Here is an 18,905-nt window from a genome sequence, read left to right as displayed (position 1 = left end):
ACATGTGACAGATGTGAATGGGTCTGGAGAAGCCATGGAGAACATTATGCTGCTTGTAACATTGTTTGGCATGACCAGTGTAGTGGTGGGTCAATGATGGTCTGCGGAGGCTGTTGGGTCTGTTCAGGAGCACAGTGATGCCCTGAATCAGATCTAGGTGGAAATACCCCAGGACACCATTGGTCGTTTCATTAGGAGCATGCCCCGACATTGTCGGGCATCCATACAAGCACGTGAGGGCCATTCAAACTTCTGAGCACCATTTTGAGTTGCTGCATTGAAATTTCAGCAAAACAAACTAGCCTGCTGCATTATTTTTTTACTTTGATTTCAGGGGTGCTTTTGAATTCAGCCCTTGATAGGTTGATAATTTTCATTTCCATCAAACGATGTGGCATCCTTTCATTCCTAACACATAACCCAGTCTATAGCAGTATAGATATCCAGCATGAGATTTTTCCCCATTGAGATCTGATGTGTTTTCAAAGTGTTACTTTAATTATTTTGAGCAGTGTATGTGTGTGTGTGTATATATATATATATATATATATATATATATATATATATACACAGTTACTGGTCCCTTTATTAGGTAAACCTTGCTGGTACCGAACTGGACCCCTTTTTGCGCTCAGAACTGCCTTAGATCTTCGTGGCATAGATTCTTTAAGGTATTGGAAACAGATTTTGTTCCATATTGACATGATAGCATCACGCAGTTGCTGCAGATTTGTCGGCTGCACATCCATGATGCAAATCTCCCGTTCCACCACATCCCAAAGGTGCTCTGTTGGATGGAGATCTGGTGAATGTAGAGGCCATTGGAGTACATTGGCCTCATTGTCATGTTCAAGAAACCAGTTTGAGATGAGTTGTGACGTGGTGTATTATCCTGCTGGAAGGAGCCATCAGAAGGGTACACTGTAGTCCTAAATGGATGGACATGGTCAGCAACAATACTCAGGTAGGCTGTGGTGTTTAAACGATGCCCAATTGATACTAAGGGGCCCAATCTGTGTCAAGAAAATATCCCCCACACTATTACACCACCACCAGACTGAACCATTGATACAAGGCAGGATGGATCCATGCTTTCATGTTGTTTATGCCAAATTCTGATCCTACAATCTGAATGTCACAGCTGAAATCGAGACTCCTCAGACTAGGCAACGTTTTCCAATCTTCTATTGTCCAATTCTGGTGAGCCGGTGCAAATTCTAACCTCAGTTTCCTGTTCTTAGCTGACAGGAGTGGCACCTGGTGTGGCCTTCTACTGCTGTAGCCCATCTGCTTCAAGGTTCCATGTGTTGTGCATTCAGAGATGGTATTCTGCATACCTGGGTTGTAACAAGTGATTATTTGAGTTACTCTTACTTTTCTATCATCTCAAACCAGTCTTCCAATTCTCCTCTGACCCTGACTCTGACTCTGATTTTTGTCCACACAACTGCCACTCGCTGAATGTTTTCTCTTTTTCTGACCATTCTCTTTAAACTCAAGAGATGGTTGTGCGTAAAAATTCCAGTGGATCAGCAGTTTTTGAAATACTCAGTCCAGCCCTTCTGGCACCAACAACCATGTCTCATTCAAAGTCGCTTAAATCCCTTCTTCCCCATTCTGATGATAGGTTTAAACTTTAGCATGTCGACTTCACCATGTCTAGATGTCTAATGGCATTGAGTTGCTGCCCTGTGATTGGCAGATTAGCAATTTGTGTTAAACCAAGCAATTGAACAGGTACACCTAATTACGTGTCCGATGAGTGTGTGTATACAGTATGTATGTTTGTGTGTGTATATATATATATATATATATATATATATATATATATATATATATATATATAGTATTGTTTATTCGAAGGTCAGGTTTCTCTAGCAAGCTTTGGAATGTGTTCCCATAATTACAGTATATTTTTCAGTCACCTCTCATACTTGTTGGACTTTTTTTTTTTTTGCATGATATCTGAATGAACTGAAGAAATCTAATTTGCTCATTATTCTATTTTCCTACAGGACTATCGCAATGTGATTGAAAGTCTCCCAGAGGATGATAAGCCTGCTTTCTTTGGTCTTCCGGCCAATATTGAACGCTCATCTCAGCGCATGATAAGCTCACAGGTACCTGCTACAAAGTAATAGTTTGTCTTTATAGCTTGAAGCAGACACTATTTTATTAAATAACAAACTGTGGTATAGAATATCTTAGGGGAAATAGTTTTTATCTTAGGATAGGAAACAGCAGGGAATAGTTAATACCCCTTTCAGGTTTTGTTTTCTTTGTCCTGTTGGGGAAATGGGAGGAAATATTTTCACTTGTATAGTATTCCCTTTGGAAAAATTCTCTTTATCTACTGTAAAAGTATGGAGTGAGTTGCATCACTTTCTGGTGCAGTGATAATGCTTGGAGAGAGGTCTTCCCAGCAATGAAAACTTGATATAGGGTTTCAGAGCTTCCTCACTCTATCCAATTCAAGGAAAGGTTTCTGGCTTTATGCATGGTTTTAGATATTCTTTAAATTTCCTATATACAAAGTGCCATATCCATGTCTTTTAAAGCGGAGCTCCATCCAAATTGGGAAGCTCTGCTTGTTTGCACCCCCTTCTCCACTGCCACATTTGGCACCTTTTTGGGGGGAAACAGGTACCTGGTTTTCTCTGTCGCTCATTGACAGACGCAGTCCTCTTTGATTAATATCAGTAGGGTTATACTGCCCCCTACAGGAGTAGGACACTAGGCAGGAAAAACGTTCTGGCCACACCTTAGGGGCAGTCCCAGAGGGTATATCCTCTCTCTCCCTGCTACAGGATGTCAGTTTTTTTCTGCCTAGTCAGGAGTAAGGACCTAAGTTCCTTGCTGGGATCTCTGGTCCTGGCAAGCTTTTTTAGATAAATCTTTTTTAGTTCGCTTTTTCTCTCCAGTTTTTGTTCCTGTGAGATCTTCAAGCAATTATGCTGGAGCTGGGCGACGGGCTGGATGTTGAGATCCAGTGGTCACCCCAGCCAGCCTACGAGCGCGTGCAGACCCTAGCTCCGCGCTGGGTCGGCCGCAACATAGTCCCACTGGATGGGGACTGGCCCCGCGAGTTAAACATCTCGCCAGGTCGCCTACGACCAGTCATGAAACTGAGTCGCGGCGTCCGTATTGGTCGACAGCCCCCCCACCTCGGTGGAGAGGGGTTCTGTTAGGAGTGGGTGCCCGCCTGTTCCGGTATGGTGAGTAGAATGTTCCCCCTCTCCCCCTGTTGGGTTTTGGGAATAGATGCGGGCCCCTCTGTGGATGGTCGGACCCTCATGATCCGGGGTTCCCCTCCATCCAGTGACATACTTCACAGATCTCCCCCTTGCTAATGTGAGTGGTGAGTAAGGTATACCATTCCAGGAGGCTTGGTTTGGGAGCTGACAATCTATATGAGTCTGTCACTGCAAGGAAAGTCTGCATTTTAAAAACAGCATTCCAGGTGGCTCAGCAAGTAGAGTCATTGGCAGACAAACTGGAGCTCCCAGGGGACTAAGGATCCATGACTAATGCGGTCAGGGATGGAGACAGGGCGCCGCTGGCATTACTGTTAAAACAGTCGTGCAGAGGGGTGATACTATCAGGCACCTACCTATCGCACGGGAGTACTCTAATAGCGATGCAGCTGTATCACGGAGCCCCATACTTCCGCAGGCCGCGCGGGGCCGCCATACTTCCGCGGGCCGCCATTTTGGCGTAGCCTAATGTCTCCTGCATGGCGGCGGCCATCTTGGACACCCAGCTACCTCGAGGAGTAGCGGTGGGAGTGCTGGAAGGCATGTAAAGGGGCGGAGCTGCCTCCTTTACCCGGGTAAATCGATCCACAAGACTTCCTGTTCTGTAAGGACAGCGCTGAGAGCAGTTCGGTAGAAGCTTCTGTGCATCAGGTGGTGAGCCCTTGGGGTCTCTCTCTCTCTGTGGGGGTCCGAAGCAGGTGGCACTGAGGGGCGCTGTTGCGCTGGGGGATTACATACAAAAAAAAAAAAAAAAGTTTTTTCTTTTTGCAATCCTTGTTTGCTGGCAAGTGTTCCTGGATTTGTCATGGACCCTGCCACACATGTATCCCCACCTGATCCCCTCGAGGTGGCCGCAGGACCCTCCAGTTCTCCACTTACTATTGATGCATTGTCAGCGGTTTTGGAGTCTTTTGTATCCCGGGTGGAGGTGGCCTGTCAGGGACGGGGGGCTAAAGAGCGACCCCCGCCTACCCCTATTTCGTCTGACACTTCAGATACAGATTCTGAGCCTGTCGCGGCGGCTGCAGGTCCCTCTTCTGGGGCTAGTGCCTCGTATCCCATATACTCGCATAGCGAGGAAGACATTTCTCCCTCCGCTATAGCGCAAGATGAAGCGCTGGTAGATGCACTGATTGTGTCTGTGCGGGAAACTTTAAGACTTGAGCTTATACCTACGGAAGCAGTTGATACTGAAATTGCTTTTGGTACTTGCAAGCCTACCAAGATGGCAAAGGTGTTTCCTTTGCCCAAATGTTTTCAAGATATAATTAAGGAAGAATGGGTCCGTCCAAAACGAACCCCTGGTATTTCCAAACGGATTGCTAGACGCTATCCGTTTGAAAATCCCTCCTTAATAAATGGACGGTACCACCGTCGGTGGATTCACCGATTTCCAGATTAAATAAAGCTACTGTTATCCCGGTGGAGGAAGCTCCGTCTTTTCGGGATCCGGTGGACCGTAAAGTGGAATCTATATCCCGCTCTATATTTTCCCTGATAGGGTCAGCCTTAAGGCCAGTGTTCACCATTGCTCTGGTTGCACAAACATTGACAGAGTGGACCAAGTTGTTACGCCGAGATCTGGAGGGGAGAAGTCTCCCCCCGGCAGTATCGGACTTGCTGGAGCAGATGGTACAAGCGCTACAGTTTGTCTGTGACGCCGCCCTGGACGCCGCTCCATTAATGGGGCACGTATCAATCTCGGCGGTGGTCCTTCGGCGCATGCTGTGGTTAAAATGCTGGTCGGCGGATCAAGCTTCCAAAAAAGCTTTGACTAATCTCCCCTTTCAAGGGGATCGCCTGTTTGGTGCCACCTTGGATGAGATCATCAAGGGTATCACTGGTGGCAAGAGCACCTTTTTACCACAGACTACTAAGGGGAAAGGACCTCGTCGCAGACCTTCCTTTTCCGCTCATAAGAAGTTTTTTCGCTCCTCTGGGGCGGGAGATAAGGCAAAGTCCTCCAAAGCCCCCCCAGGGGGTTTCAAAGGGCGCTGGTCGAGTAAACAAAGACCTGCCAGACCTGAAGATAAGACCAATACAGCCTGAAGGTGCGCCCCCACCCATATCTGGGGTGGGGGGACGTCTTCACCGGTTTCCGAACCCATGGCTCTCCAGGATTCCAGACAAATGGGTTCAAGAGGTCATACGGTCGGGATACAAGATTGAATTTCGATCACTTCCACCGGTGCGGTTCTTCCCTTCCAATATCCGACTATCCCCGGACCGCTTAGAAGTTTTGCGGGGGGCAGTGACGGATTTAATGCAACAAGGAGTGGTGGTCCACGTTCCTTGGACAGAACGTTTTCAGGGGTTCTATTTGAACCTATTCACAATACCCAGAAAAGAGGGCAAGGTGCGTCCAATTCTGGACTTGAGAGCACTCAATCATTTTGTCCAGGTGCAAAAATTCAAGATGGAGTCCATTCGCACAGTAGTGGCCTTCCTACATCAGGGGGATTTTCTGGCGTCCATAGACATCAAGGATGCCTATCTTCACATTCCCATTTACGCAGGACATCAGCGTTTTCTTCGCTTTTCCGTGGGAGAGAACCATTATCAGTTTGCGGCGTTACCCTTTGGTCTCGCCTCTGCTCCCCGGGTCTTCACAAAGGTCTTGGCCCCAGTTTTGGCACTGTTGCGACAGTGGGGCATTTCGGTTCTAGGCTACCTAGACGACCTTCTACTCTGTGCGGAGTCTCCACAGGCTCTGTTGCTAAACTTGGAGATCACTATGATCTCTTTGGAAGAGTTCAGGTGGCTGGTGAACCGGCAGAAATCATCCCTGGTCCCCACCAGGAGACTGAACTATCTGGGCCTAACTCTGGATACATCCTTGGCAAAAGTGTTTCTCCAGCCGGAGAAACTCCGGAAGATTCAGTCGACGACTCAGTTATTATTGACCGTCAACTGGCCTTCCCTGCAAACTTGCATGAGGGTTCTGGGACTGATGGTGGCCTCCTTCGAGGCAGTACCGTTTTTCCAGTCTCATACCCGGATTCTTCAAAAAGAGATTCTTCTCAAATGGAACCGGAATCCCGATTCCCTGGACAATCGGATCCGGCTGAGCGAACGGACCAGGGAATCTCTGGTTTGGTGGCTTCGGTCACCAATGCTCAGTCAGGGGAAGTCATTTCTTCCAATCTATTGGACGATTGTCACCACGGATGCCAGTCTATCCGGGTGGGGTGGGGTTCTCGGCAGACGATCTGCTCAGGGGCTCTGGTCCCTGGAAGAATCCAGGTTACCGATAAATGTATTGGAACTGAGAGCGATCAGACTTTGTCTGATTCACTGGACCGAGCAGCTCCGGGGCAGCCCGGTGCGGATCCAGTCGGACAATGCCACGGCCGTGGCTTACGTCAATCACCAGGGGGGCACCAAGAGTGTCCTGGCGGCCATGGAAGTGGCCAGCATCCTTCGTTGGGCGGAACGATTTGTTCCAGCCCTCTCCGCGGTATTCATTCCGGGGGTGGAGAATTGGCAGGCAGATTTTCTCAGCCGTCAGATTCTGGATCAAGGGGAATGGTCTCTTCATCCAGAGGTATTTCACCAACTGTGCCTTCGTTGGGGCACCCCGGATGTGGATCTGTTGGCATCTCGACTCAACAGGAAGGTGCAGAGGTTTGTAGCCCGCTCCTGCGATCCTCTAGCGGACGCCGCAGACGTGCTGGTCGCCCCGTGGGGGCAGTATCAGCTACTGTATGCTTTTCCTCCTCTCAAATTGCTGCCGAAACTTCTTCGCAGGATAGAGGTGGAGGGAATTCCAGTGATCCTGGTGGCTCCGGACTGGCCTCATCGGGCTTGGTACGCCGACCTGGTCAGGCTGGTCGCAGACGCTCCTTGGCGACTTCCTCTCAGGGAGGATCTGCTGTCTCAGGGACCGATCTTCCATCCTGCTTTACGATCGCTGGCTTTAACGGCCTGGCTGTTGAGACCCAGGTGCTGAAGGACAAGGGGTTGTCAGCTTCAGTTATTCCTACTCTAATTAAAGCGAGGAAAGCGACTTCCAGAAAAGTCTATCATCACACATGGAAGTCTTATATCGCGTGGTGTGAATCCCTTGGGTTTCCTCCACGTTCTTACTCGGTGACCCGAATATTGGCTTTTCTGCAACAGGGGGTTGAGCAGAAACTGGCCTTGAGCACTATCAAGGGTCAGGTTTCAGCATTAGCAATCTTCTTTCAGAAGCCTCTGGCTACTCATTCCTTGGTGCGGAATTTCATCCAGGGGGTGCGACACCTGGCTCCGCCGGTGCGCGCGCCCTTGCCGCCCTGGGGTCTTAATTTGGTGTTGTCGGTTCTTCAGAAACCTCCCTTTGAAAATATTAGGGAGATTCCCTTGCTTACTTTATCCCAGAAGGTGGCTATCACTTCTGCACGCAGGGTGTCAGAACTGGCCGCATTGTCCTGTCGTTCCCCATATCTGGTGGTTCATAGGGATAAGGTGGTTCTTCGTCCGAATCCATCCTTCCTCCCTAAGGTGGTTTCAGATTTTCATCTAAATGAGTATATTGTGCTACCTTCCCTGTGTCCTAAGCCCAGTCATCCTCGGGAGTTTGCTTTACACTCCTTGGATGTGGTTCGGGCGATTAGGGTGTACTTGACTACTACGGAATCTTTCCATAAGACGGATTCACTGTTTGTGATCACGGATGGCCCTAGAAAGGGGTTGCCTGCGTCTGCCGCGACTATCTCCAGATGGATCAGACAGATGGTGGTACAGGCTTATTCTATTAAGGGTCGGGTTCCTCCGTTCCCTGTTAAGGCGCACTCCACTCGGGCGCTTGGTGCTTCCTGGGCCTTCCGCCATCAGGTGTCAGTGGTTCAGGTTTGCAAGGCGGCTACCTGGTCGTCGGTTCATACCTTTACAAAATTTTACAAAGTTCATGTGCTGGCATCGGTGTATGCCTCTTTTGGCCTCAAGGCTGTTTGAGGAGACCGGTGGTCTACCTCGAGGGTTTTTTTCTGTTGGGTTTTCAGTTGAGTCTCATCCTTTTGTCTAATGAGCCTTTAAGACTTCTGGTTGGCACCGGTTGGGCCTTCTGGATTGGATTTTGATTTCCGTTATCCCACCCCTCATTTGTGGCACTGCTTTGGGACGTCCCTACTGATATTAATCAAAGAGGACTGCGTCTGTCAATGAGCGACAGAGAAAATTGGATTTTTGACTTACCGTAAAATCCTTTTCTCTTAAGCTCATTGACAGACGCAGTACCCGCCCCTCTATTTTGAGTTGGGTTGGGTTAAATTCTCTGACACTGCTTTGTGACATAACTGACATCCTGTAGCAGGGAGAGAGAGGATATACCCTCTGGGACTGCCCCTAAGGTGTGGCCAGAACGTTTTTCCTGCCTACTCCTGTAGGGGGCAGTATAACCCTACTGATATTAATCAAAGAGGACTGTGTCTGTCAATAAGCTTAAGAGAAAAGGATTTTACGGTAAGTCAAAAAACCAATTTTGACAGGTACCCACTTCCACTTTCTGCCCAGACCGCCTTGGCGACCTGAGCCAGAAGTTCGCCCCCCACCTTCCCCTGCAGTCTTCTGGGACACATCACAGGTCCCAGAAGACTTGGGGACCATTCACAAGGCGCAGCGTGACTTGCGCATTTGCAGTAGTAAACAGGTTGTGAAGCTGCATGGCTTCACTTCCTATTTCTCTTACTAGAGATGCCTGTTCCTGCACCCAAAGTCAATTGAAGAATTGGCTTGGGTGAGGACATCACGGGATTCCTGGACAGGTAATTGTCCTTATAATAAAATTCAGCAGCTTCAGTATTTTAAGGTGCTGACTTTTATTTTTTTCTGGAGCTCCTCTTTATGATAAATGTACTTTCTGGTTTATTTACCATAATAATATAAAAATATGATTGAAAATAATGCCTGCTCAACTCCAACAATTTGCAACACAGTTGGCTCACTTGCCTTTCAATGACTGTGTTTGACCTCAATCAGGGACATGTTGTTCATGGACTTCATAAGTTATTTGGTTTGTGTGGGTTTAATTTAAAGTAATCAAATTGGTTAACTTCCATCCAAACTGGCTATAGTGTGTGCGTGTCTGTATGACAAATCAGAATGTAAGGAAGCGATTAGTGTTATTTCTTAGGAGCTTCAGAATGTATCATCCTTTTACTGCACTGGAACACACTTTATAGTGGGTGTAAACCTCAGACATGAAATATGAACAAAGCATTTCCCTCTATAGTGTGTACTTGTCTCAATGGCACTGAGAGTCATTTCATTGCTTCATTCCTCTGCAATCAGCAAGAATAACTTCTGACAAGTTTTCCTGACACTAGGAGAAAAATGTGGACAGGGGAGGGATCTTCAGCTGGATGAGAGCCTCAGCTCTGTTCCTGTGTGCTGTGTAAAGAAGGATTGTCTCATCCATCAAATCATCTCTCAGAGCTCTCCTAACTGAGCTCTGCATAGTGTAACTTCAGCTCTCCGCCCCCTTTTTTCGGAACCCTCAGACAAGCTTTATAAATTAAGCACTTTGAATGGATGTAGAGAAGGCTGAAGATAAACAGATACAACTTATGTAAGAGGATTTGTTTAATTTCTGTATATCATCTTATGCCGGTTTATGAAACTGTAGGTGTTTGACCACCCCGATCTTTACTCAAAGCTCATGTCTAGGTTTACTTTCAGGTTAAGTAGTTTGTAAGCTGGCCCAAGTAAACTTTTTTTCTTCACTAATGTGGGCCCACTGAGCGCACTGTAAAAACTTTACATAGCCTCATCTACATACAGTGCATAGCACTGGTTTCCAGGTGTGAGACAAGACCTAACTGTCTTGCTCACAAAACAAAATAGCATTGGTCTGAGCGGTGCTCAGTCATTCATAGGAAGCTTAGTGTTCCGTCCATTAATACAGAGCTTCCTCTGAGTCGGAGGGGTGGGCTGATGACGTCCTGATCTCCGACTTGGCCAATCAGAGGAAGCTTTGAATTCTTTGATAGAATTTAAAGCTGCCTATGAATGGCTAAGCGCCACTCAGCCCAACGCTATTTCCTTCCGGGTGTGAAACAGGAAGTCTCGTCTCACACCGAAACACTGTGCTATATGCTGTATTTAGCTCAGGCTACATACAGTTTATACAGCATGTCCAGTTTGTTTGGACCATCTTTGCCTAAATGAACTATTTAAAGTGAAAGTAAACTTGGACATCAGCTTTAATTTGACCATATTACATTTGTGAGACAAGTACAGTGGAAACTGCTAAAGCACAACATAGACTGGGCTTACCAATGAAAAATCTGCTGAGAAAAAATATGGATAATGCTGCCCTCCTTTAAAAAAAAAAAGAAAAAATGAGTTGCCTGGCTAATCACTGAATAATGAATATTAAAATAGTGACTTAGATCAAGTAGAACCAGTGAAGGTTGGTTACATAGTTACATAGTAGGTGAGGTTGAATAAAGACAATAGTCCATCCAGTTCAACCTGTGTAGGTGTGTGTGACTGTAATCATCTAACATAGCCTTTAATCTCCTGATCCTTGAGATGCAAGTCTGAGTCTTTTGAAAGTCACCATACTACCCGCAGAAACCACCTCTTGTGGTAGACAATTCCACAATCTTGTAGCCCTAACAGTAAAGAACCCCCCACGTTGCCTGAGGTTAAAACGCTTCTCCTCTAATCGCATTGTATGTCCTTGAGTCCTCATGCAATTCCTTCAAATGAACAGCTTTTTTTCTAAGCTGAGATCCCCATTAAGATATTTATAAATTGCTATCATGTCCCCTCTCAGACGTCTCTTCTCCAGGGAGAATAAATCAAGCGATTGCAGACGCTCCTCATAATCAAGGTCCTCCAATCCCCTAATTAGTTTAGTTGCCCTTCTCTGGACTTTCTCCAGCTCCAACACATCCCTCCTGAGGACTGGCGACCAGAACTGGACAGAATACTCCAGATGCGGTCGGACCAGAGTTTTATAAAGTGGAAGGATTATAGTCTTATCTCTGGAATACATCCCTTTCTTTATGCATGCTAATATTCTGTTGGCTTTGGAAGCTGCCGCTTGACATTGCATGCTGTTGCCTAATCTATCATCAACCAAGACTCCCAGATCTTTCTCCATTTTTGATTCCCCCAAGGGTTCCCCTCCTAACGTGTATTGTGTTTTTAGTCCCCAAGTGCAAAACCTTACACTTCTCCACGTTAAACCTCATTTGCCATGTCGTTGCCCACTCCGTAATTTTGTCCAGGTCATTCTGTAGGATATCTGCTTCATGCTGTGCAGTTATTTCCCTGGCCAATTTTGTGTCATCTGCAAAAACTGATAACGAACTACTGATCCCGTCCTCAATGCTGTTTATGAATAAATTGAACAAGGTCGGTCCCAAGACTGAGCCTTGGGGGACCCCGCTTACCACCTCAGACCAGTCTGAGTATGCGCTGTTTATTACCACCCTTTGGACATGGCCTTTTAGCCAGTTCCGTATCCAAGAGCAAACCCTGCTGTCGATACCTGCAGACCTTATTTTATAAATTAAGCGCTTGTGGGGAACTGTATCAAACGCCTTAGCGAAATCTAAGTACACCACATCCACTGGTCTGCCCCTATCTAGCTCACAGCTCACCTCCTCGTAGAATGCCAAGAGATTGGTTTGACAAGAACGCCCATTTGTAAACCCGTGCTGGTTACTACTGATGATGTTGTTGTCTTTAGCATATTCTACGATATAGTCCCTTATCATCCCCTCCAAAAGTTTACAAATTATTGATGTCAAGCTGACAGGCCTATAATTTCCCGGGATATGCCTCTGGCCCTTTTTGAATATCGGAATCACGTTAGCCTTCCTCCAATCCCCTGGTACATCTCCTGTCCTAATACTGTCAGCAAAGATCAGGAACAGTGGTCTAGATATAACCATACTGAGTTCCTTGAGCACTCTCGGATGGTTGAGGTGATAACTTATCTTATATCTGCAATCTGTACGTCTAAGGAGTTCTAGTCATCGAGATAATAGTATAGTGGTAGTAAATCAGGCACAGCTAAGGCTTGAGAAACTTAATGTAAAACAAATCACCAGGTCCAGATGCCTTATACCTGAGATTTCTTAGGGAACCTATCACAGTTATAGTCAAGTCAATGTTTCTAATTTTGAAGGCACCCTTCTGACTGAAATGTACCAACTGATTGGTGTAGAGCAAATGGTACCAACTGACTGCTGTAGAGTAGTGTTGAGCTTTGAGTTTGAGTCGAACATAAGTTCAACTTGAACACCGGGTGTTCGTGTGTTCGCTGAACACACAAACTAATGGGGCTCTTCACGGGAAATTTGCCCGCCGATGAACGCCCCATAATACACTGCATAATTGCAGTGCATTAAGTGCTTGTGATTGGTCAAAGCATGCACCTGACCTGTATGCTTTGGCCAATCACAGCTCAATGTCCTGTCAGAGTCATGATTGGACAAAGGCAGGGTGCCTTTAGCTAATCACTGCTCAGGGGCTAAGTCCATGCCCCACACTATATAAGGCTGCTTACCCGGCAACCAGTGCAGTATAAATATCAGCCAAGTCCAGTGTATATATCCGCCAATGCAGTATATATCAGCTAGTGCAGTATTTATATCAGCCAAGTCCAGTGTATAAATGCGCCACTTTACAGGCACATTAAGGGGACCCCCAAGCACTATATTTAAAGGAATTTTCCATTTTTATTGTTTCACTTTAAGCATCATTAAAATCACTGCTCCTTTAACCTCCTTGGTGGTATTCCCGGGTGTGGCTCGGGGTGGAATTTCAGTGCCATTAGCGGTAACCCCGAGCCGCACTCGGGGTACCCCCAGGGAGCATCGCTGGATCCTGGTAGAGGGTACTTACCTTGTCCCCGGGATCCTGCAATGTGTTCCTGCAGCATACGGCGGCCAGATCTTCCACCTGATGCTGTGTGCCTCCCGGCTTCCGTCTCCTGCGAGCGTCACGTCGCAGGGGGGTGGAACCGGCGGCAAATTTGAAAAGTCAAACACACTGATATATTGTAATTCTATTGGATTACATTACTAAATAAAATACATTGACATTAGTTTTCCCCCCCCCACCCACCCAGTGCCCTTGCCTGCACTTTTACTGTACTATATATATATGTATATAGATATAGATACATATATATATATATATAGTAAGCTGGGGAACAGGTAGCAGGTGCAAAGCTCCCTGGGATAAGCAGTCCTTCAGGCACAGATACCAAATCCGATGAGGTAGTGACAAACAGTGCGGTGTTTATTGGTGCTATATACAAGTCTTTATACAGGTGATGTACAGCGCTTTAAGGAAAACTAGCAGGAATAATAATAATAAAATCCTAGCCATTTCCCGGCGCTTACTACACACAAAGCAGGCCCTCACTAACACAGGATGAGCAAGCCTACAGCTTGTCAGCTTCCACAGACACACTCTGATAGTTTTACTATGTCTGTTTTCCCAGGCTGAGAGAGACCTGCTGTCTGTCTCAGGTGAGTTTAAATTGGCCTGGGGAAGAGGACCAAGATCCGAACTGGATCATGGATCAGAGATCCCTAACGGTATACGAGAGATGCCTGGGGGATGTATAAACCCCGAACAGGACTTTTCCTGGCTCTCTCTGGGATGCTCTGCTACATATTCCCCCCCCCCTTGTTTCAACCCCCAGGTTGGAACACCTGTGGCCCAACAGGAGTGAACACGGGACAGGGCATCTACATTCCCACAACACCTGGCCTGTGTTTTACAGTGAAGGAGTAATCTTGTAGAGCCAAAAACCACCTATTCACCCGTCTATTAGTCTCCTTCTTTTGGGCCATCCATTTCAGAGGAGCATGGTCAGTTATCAAATCAAACTGGCGCCCTAACAGATAGTACCTTAACGCGTCCAAGGCCCACTTTATGGCTAAACATTCCTTTTCAATGACTGCATACTTTCTCTCGTGTTCATTAAGCTTTCTGCTCAGGGTACACCACAGGGTGTTCTTCCCCATTGTGTACCTGGGACAATGCGGCCCCAATACCTACATCAGACGCATCCGTCTGAACCAAGAAATCCTTGGAGAAATCAGGGGAGTACAACACTGGCTGTGCACAAAGAGCCTTCTTTAAGACTTGGAAAGACTTGGAAAGACTCCTCTGCTATTGGGAACCATTTCACCATTACTGATTCCAAGGAACACACCAGACGGGTCAGGGATAAAGTTGTGGAGAAGTTTAGAGCAGGATTAAGTTATAAAAAAATATCCCAAGCTTTGAACATCTCACAGAGCACTATTCAATCCATCATCCGAAAATGGAAAGAGTATGGCACAACTGCAAACCTACCAAGACATGGCCGTCCACCTAAACTGACATGCCGGGCAAGGAGAGCATTCATCAGAGAAGAAGCCAAGGGGCCCATGGTAACTCTGGAGAAGCTGCAGAGATCCACAGCTCAGGTGTGAGAATCTGTCCACAGGACAACTATTAGTCGTGCACTCCACAAATCTGGCCTTTATGGAAAAGTGGCAAGAAGAAAGCAGTTTGCGAGAAGCCATGTGGGGGACACAGCAAACATGTGGAAAAAGTCTCATCTGACCAGAGCACCTGTGTGTGGCAGAAAACTAATATTGCACATCACCCTGAATACACCAGGTACAGAGAAGCTGGTCAGAGTTGATGGAACGATGGATGGAGCCAAATACAGGGCAATCCTAGAAGAAAACCTGTTAGAGTCTGCAAAAGACTTGAGACTATGGCGGAGTTTCACCTTTCACCAGCAGGACAATGACCCTAAACATACAGCCAGAGCTACAATTGAATGGTTTGGATTAGATGGTTTAGGGGTTTTAAAACTATTGCCCTGCAGTTGTTCAGGAACTACAATTCCCATCATGCCTAGTCATGTCTGTGAATGTCAGAGTTTTACAATGCCTCATGGGATGTGTAGTTCCAGAACAGCTGGAGGGCCCTAGTTTGGAGATCCCTGGTTTAGATCGAAGCATATTTGTGTGCTAGAATGGCCCTTTCAAAGTCCAGACCTGAATCCAATTGAGAACTTGTGGCAAGACTTGAAAATTGCTGTTCACAGATGCTCTCTATCCAATCTGACATTGAGCTATTTTGCAAAGAAAAATGGCCAAAAATGTCACTCTCTAAATGTGTAAAGCTGGTAAAGACATACTCAAAAAGACAAGCAGCTGTAATTGCAGCAAAAGGTGGTTTCACAAAGTATTGACTTGGGGGCAGAATACAAATGCACTCAACACTTTTCAGATATTGATTTGTAAAAAATGTAAATTAAAATCATTTATCATTTTCCTTCCACTTCACAATTATGTGCCACTTTGTGTTGGTCTATCACATAAAATGCATTTACGTTTTTGGTTGTAACATGGCAAAATGTATTTCAAGGGGTATGAATACTTTTTCAAAGCACTGTATATTACATAGTAGCCTAGCAAAATAATTAAATCTGTGAAAACAAAAGCACTAAGCAATGTATGTACAAAAGTTGTACAAAAGTATTGCATTGTGGATATAAATTATATAGAACCCCTGAAAAGGTATTAAAGCTTATCTACAGCCCACTTTTTAATTGTTTCATTTTCGGATAAGGTGCCAAGGAGTTAAGCCCAAATATGAAACACAGATGGTAAAAAAGAAAGGTGTTTAAAGTTCCCTACTCTATTCAAAATGGGAAAAAAATGGGCTTTAGTTGTACTTAAAGGTAAATAAGACCTCAGGAAATCCAACTATCAGTGGAGTGGAGGTCAAATCATGATGGCCCCACATTAATTGTGGCAAAAACTACTTCTTCAGGTGTGGTATTCCATATTCAATAAAAATGTCGCAATAGTATTTAAAAGTAGTTCTTTCCAACTGTAATCCTTTTCTACCACATTTTAACATCAAAGCACAAGAGAGCTGTCTGTGAATCAGTGTGAAAGCTTTAAAGTTTTTATCCACAAGGTCACTGGAAGCTTATATGCACCCTTTTTACATACTGTTTGCTGCCATTATCACTTTTAACTTATGATGGGATTTGCTGAGTACGGCCCTAAAGCCTTTAGGAAAAGTTAAAATGTGTGAGTTATTGACCAACAGAGAGAGCCAGACATGAATATTAAATCAGCACTGAGGCACAGATGACAGGAAAGTGTTTATTTTCTCTTGATAACAGCAAATTGTTCATTCGGTCCTATAAAGAGCAAATTCTATAATTTTTACGTTTAGTCAGAAGAAGCATGAACTAAAATTGGCCATGAGCAGTCAGATCCATCACCTGAACCTAATGGCGCTTTTCCACTGCATGGAACCGAACGGTTCGGCTCGCTTTTGCACTTTTCCACTGCATGGTACCGCATGGTACGGTGTTGGATCGGTTCGGTATGGTATGGCGGCGCTTTTCCACTGCATGGAACCGAACGGTAAGGCTCGCTTAAACAGTACCACCTCGGTTGTGGTTCCAAGAGGGCAGTACCAGTACCATATCCCACAATCCTTTGCATGCAGCCTTGACTGTTTGTCACTACTAGCCACTGATTGGTCAGAGAATCGTTGTTATCCCACCCACTTACTATTAGTGTAAAAGCAAACCGTACCGAACCGTTCCAACACCGTACCATGCGGTACCATGCAGTGGAAAACCAAACCGAGCCAAGCAGGGCCGAGTGGAGCCTAGTACGCTAGTCTAATTGTTATTTTTTTTTAAATGAGAACCAATTGAAATCTCCTACTAGTGCTATTTAATAGGGCAAAATGGATCGAAACGTGGCTACTGTATGCTGGGGCAAGGAAATAACTGGGCTTAGCACCTTGGTTAACATGAGAAAGCCTTTGGTAACCCTATTTATCTTTAATTAAAGAAGACCTTCACTGCATCTGAACACCACAAACCAAAAACACAATTTAATTTATTTTTAATATTCAAAGCAAACTCCCACATCCATCTGTGTCTCCATGCTTCATTTTGTGAAGAAATCACTTTGAAAAACAACCCCCTAGCATTTCTGTCCATGACCATCTTGAGTAAGGGAAAATGATTCATGTGGCATTTACTTCCTGGAATCCATCTGCCCTTAGCTTAAGCATGCATGCAGGAGAGTATGCTTAGCTGAGAAAATTACTTTTCTTCTCATCCCCTCCTGAAGACTCCTGAGATGTATGCCATAATTTGCCTAGTCAATAAACAATGAAGTACAGTATCTTACAAAAGTGAGTATACCCCTCACATTTTTGTAAATATTTTATTATATCTTTTCATGTGACAACACTGAAGAAATTACACTTTGCTGCAATGTAAAGTAGTGAGTGTACAGCTTGTATAACAGTGCAAATTTGCTGTCCCCTCAAAATAACTCTACACATAGCCAATGTCTAAACCAATGGCAACAAAAGTGAATACAACCCTTAAGTGAAAACATTTAAATTGGACCCACAGTGTCAATATTTTGTGTGGCCACCATTATTTTCCAGCACTGCCTTAATCCTCTTGGGCATGGAGTTCACCAGAGCTTCACAGGTTGCCACTGGAGTCCTCTTCCACTCCTCCATGATGACATCATGGAGATGGTGGATGTTGGAGACCTTGTGCTCCTCTGCCTTCCGTTTGAGGATGCCCTACAGATGCTCAAAATGGCTAGGTCTGGAGACATGCTTTGCCAGTCCATCACCTTTAACAAGGCAGTGGTCGTCTTGGAGGTGTGTTTGGGGTCATTATCATGTTGGAATACTGCCCTGCGGCCCAGTCTCTGAAGGTAGAGGGGATCATGCTCTACTTCAGTATGTCACAGTACATGTTGGCATTCATGGTTCCCTCAATGAACTGTAGCTCCCTAGTTCCGGCAGCACTCATGCAGCTCCAGACTATGACACTCCCACCACCATGCTTGACTGTAGGCAAGACACACTTGTCTTTGTACTCCTCACCTGGTTGCCGCCACACACGCTTGAGACCATCTGAACCAAAAAGTTTATCTTGGTCTCAGTAGACCACAGGACATGGTTCCAGTAATCCATGTCCTTAATCTGCTTGTCTTCTGTAAACTGTTTGCAGGCTTTCTTGTGCATCATCTTTAGAAGAGGCTTCCTTCTGAGATGACGGCCATGCAGACCAATTTTATGCAGTGTGCGGCGTTTGGTCTGAGCACTGACAGGCTTACCCTCCCCCCACCCCTTCAACCTCTGCAGCAATGCTGGCAGCACTCCTACGTCTTTTTCCCCAAATACAACCTCTGATATGATGCTGAGCACATGCACTCAACTTCTTTTGTCAACCATGGCGCGGCCTGTTCTGAGTGGAACCTGTCCTTTTAAACCGCTGTATGGCCTTGGCCACCATGCGGCAGCTCAGTTTCAGGGTCTTGGCAATCCTCTTTAGCCTAGGCCATCTTTATGTAGAGCAACAATTCTTTTTTTCAGATCCTCAGAGAGTTCTTTGCCATGAGGTGCCATGTTGAACTTACAGTGACCAGTATGAGAGAGTGAGAGCGATAACACCCAATTTAACACACTGACTCCCCATTCACATCTTAGACCTTGTAACACTAATGAGTAACATGACACCGGGGAGGGAAAATGGCTAATTGGTCCCAATTTTAACACATTCACTTGGGGTGTACTCACTTTTGTTGCCAGCGGTTTAGACATTAATGGCTGTGTGTTGAGTTATTTTGAGGGGACAGCAAA

At 45.7% G+C, this 18,905-nt stretch overlaps 1 protein-coding gene across 1 annotated transcript in view; it reads left to right on the top strand.

The window, feature by feature from the left end:
- DYNC2H1 (dynein cytoplasmic 2 heavy chain 1) overlaps window positions 1–18,905 on the top strand; it is an 807,725-nt gene that overhangs the window by 510,152 nt on the left and 278,668 nt on the right. Inside the window, exon 82 of the mRNA XM_082246437.1 lies at window positions 2,016–2,120. Within this exon, the coding sequence (XP_082102563.1) occupies window positions 2,016–2,120 (105 nt within the window). The remainder of the gene's footprint in view (window positions 1–2,015; window positions 2,121–18,905) is intronic.

This window comes from Pelophylax lessonae (assembly GCF_965119305.1).
Source record: "Pelophylax lessonae genome assembly, chromosome: 2".
In the NCBI taxonomy this organism is placed as follows: Eukaryota; Metazoa; Chordata; class Amphibia; order Anura; family Ranidae; genus Pelophylax; species Pelophylax lessonae.
The sequence above is the reverse complement of the archived record's forward strand: the minus strand, read 5'-3'. Positions and strand labels throughout refer to the sequence as shown.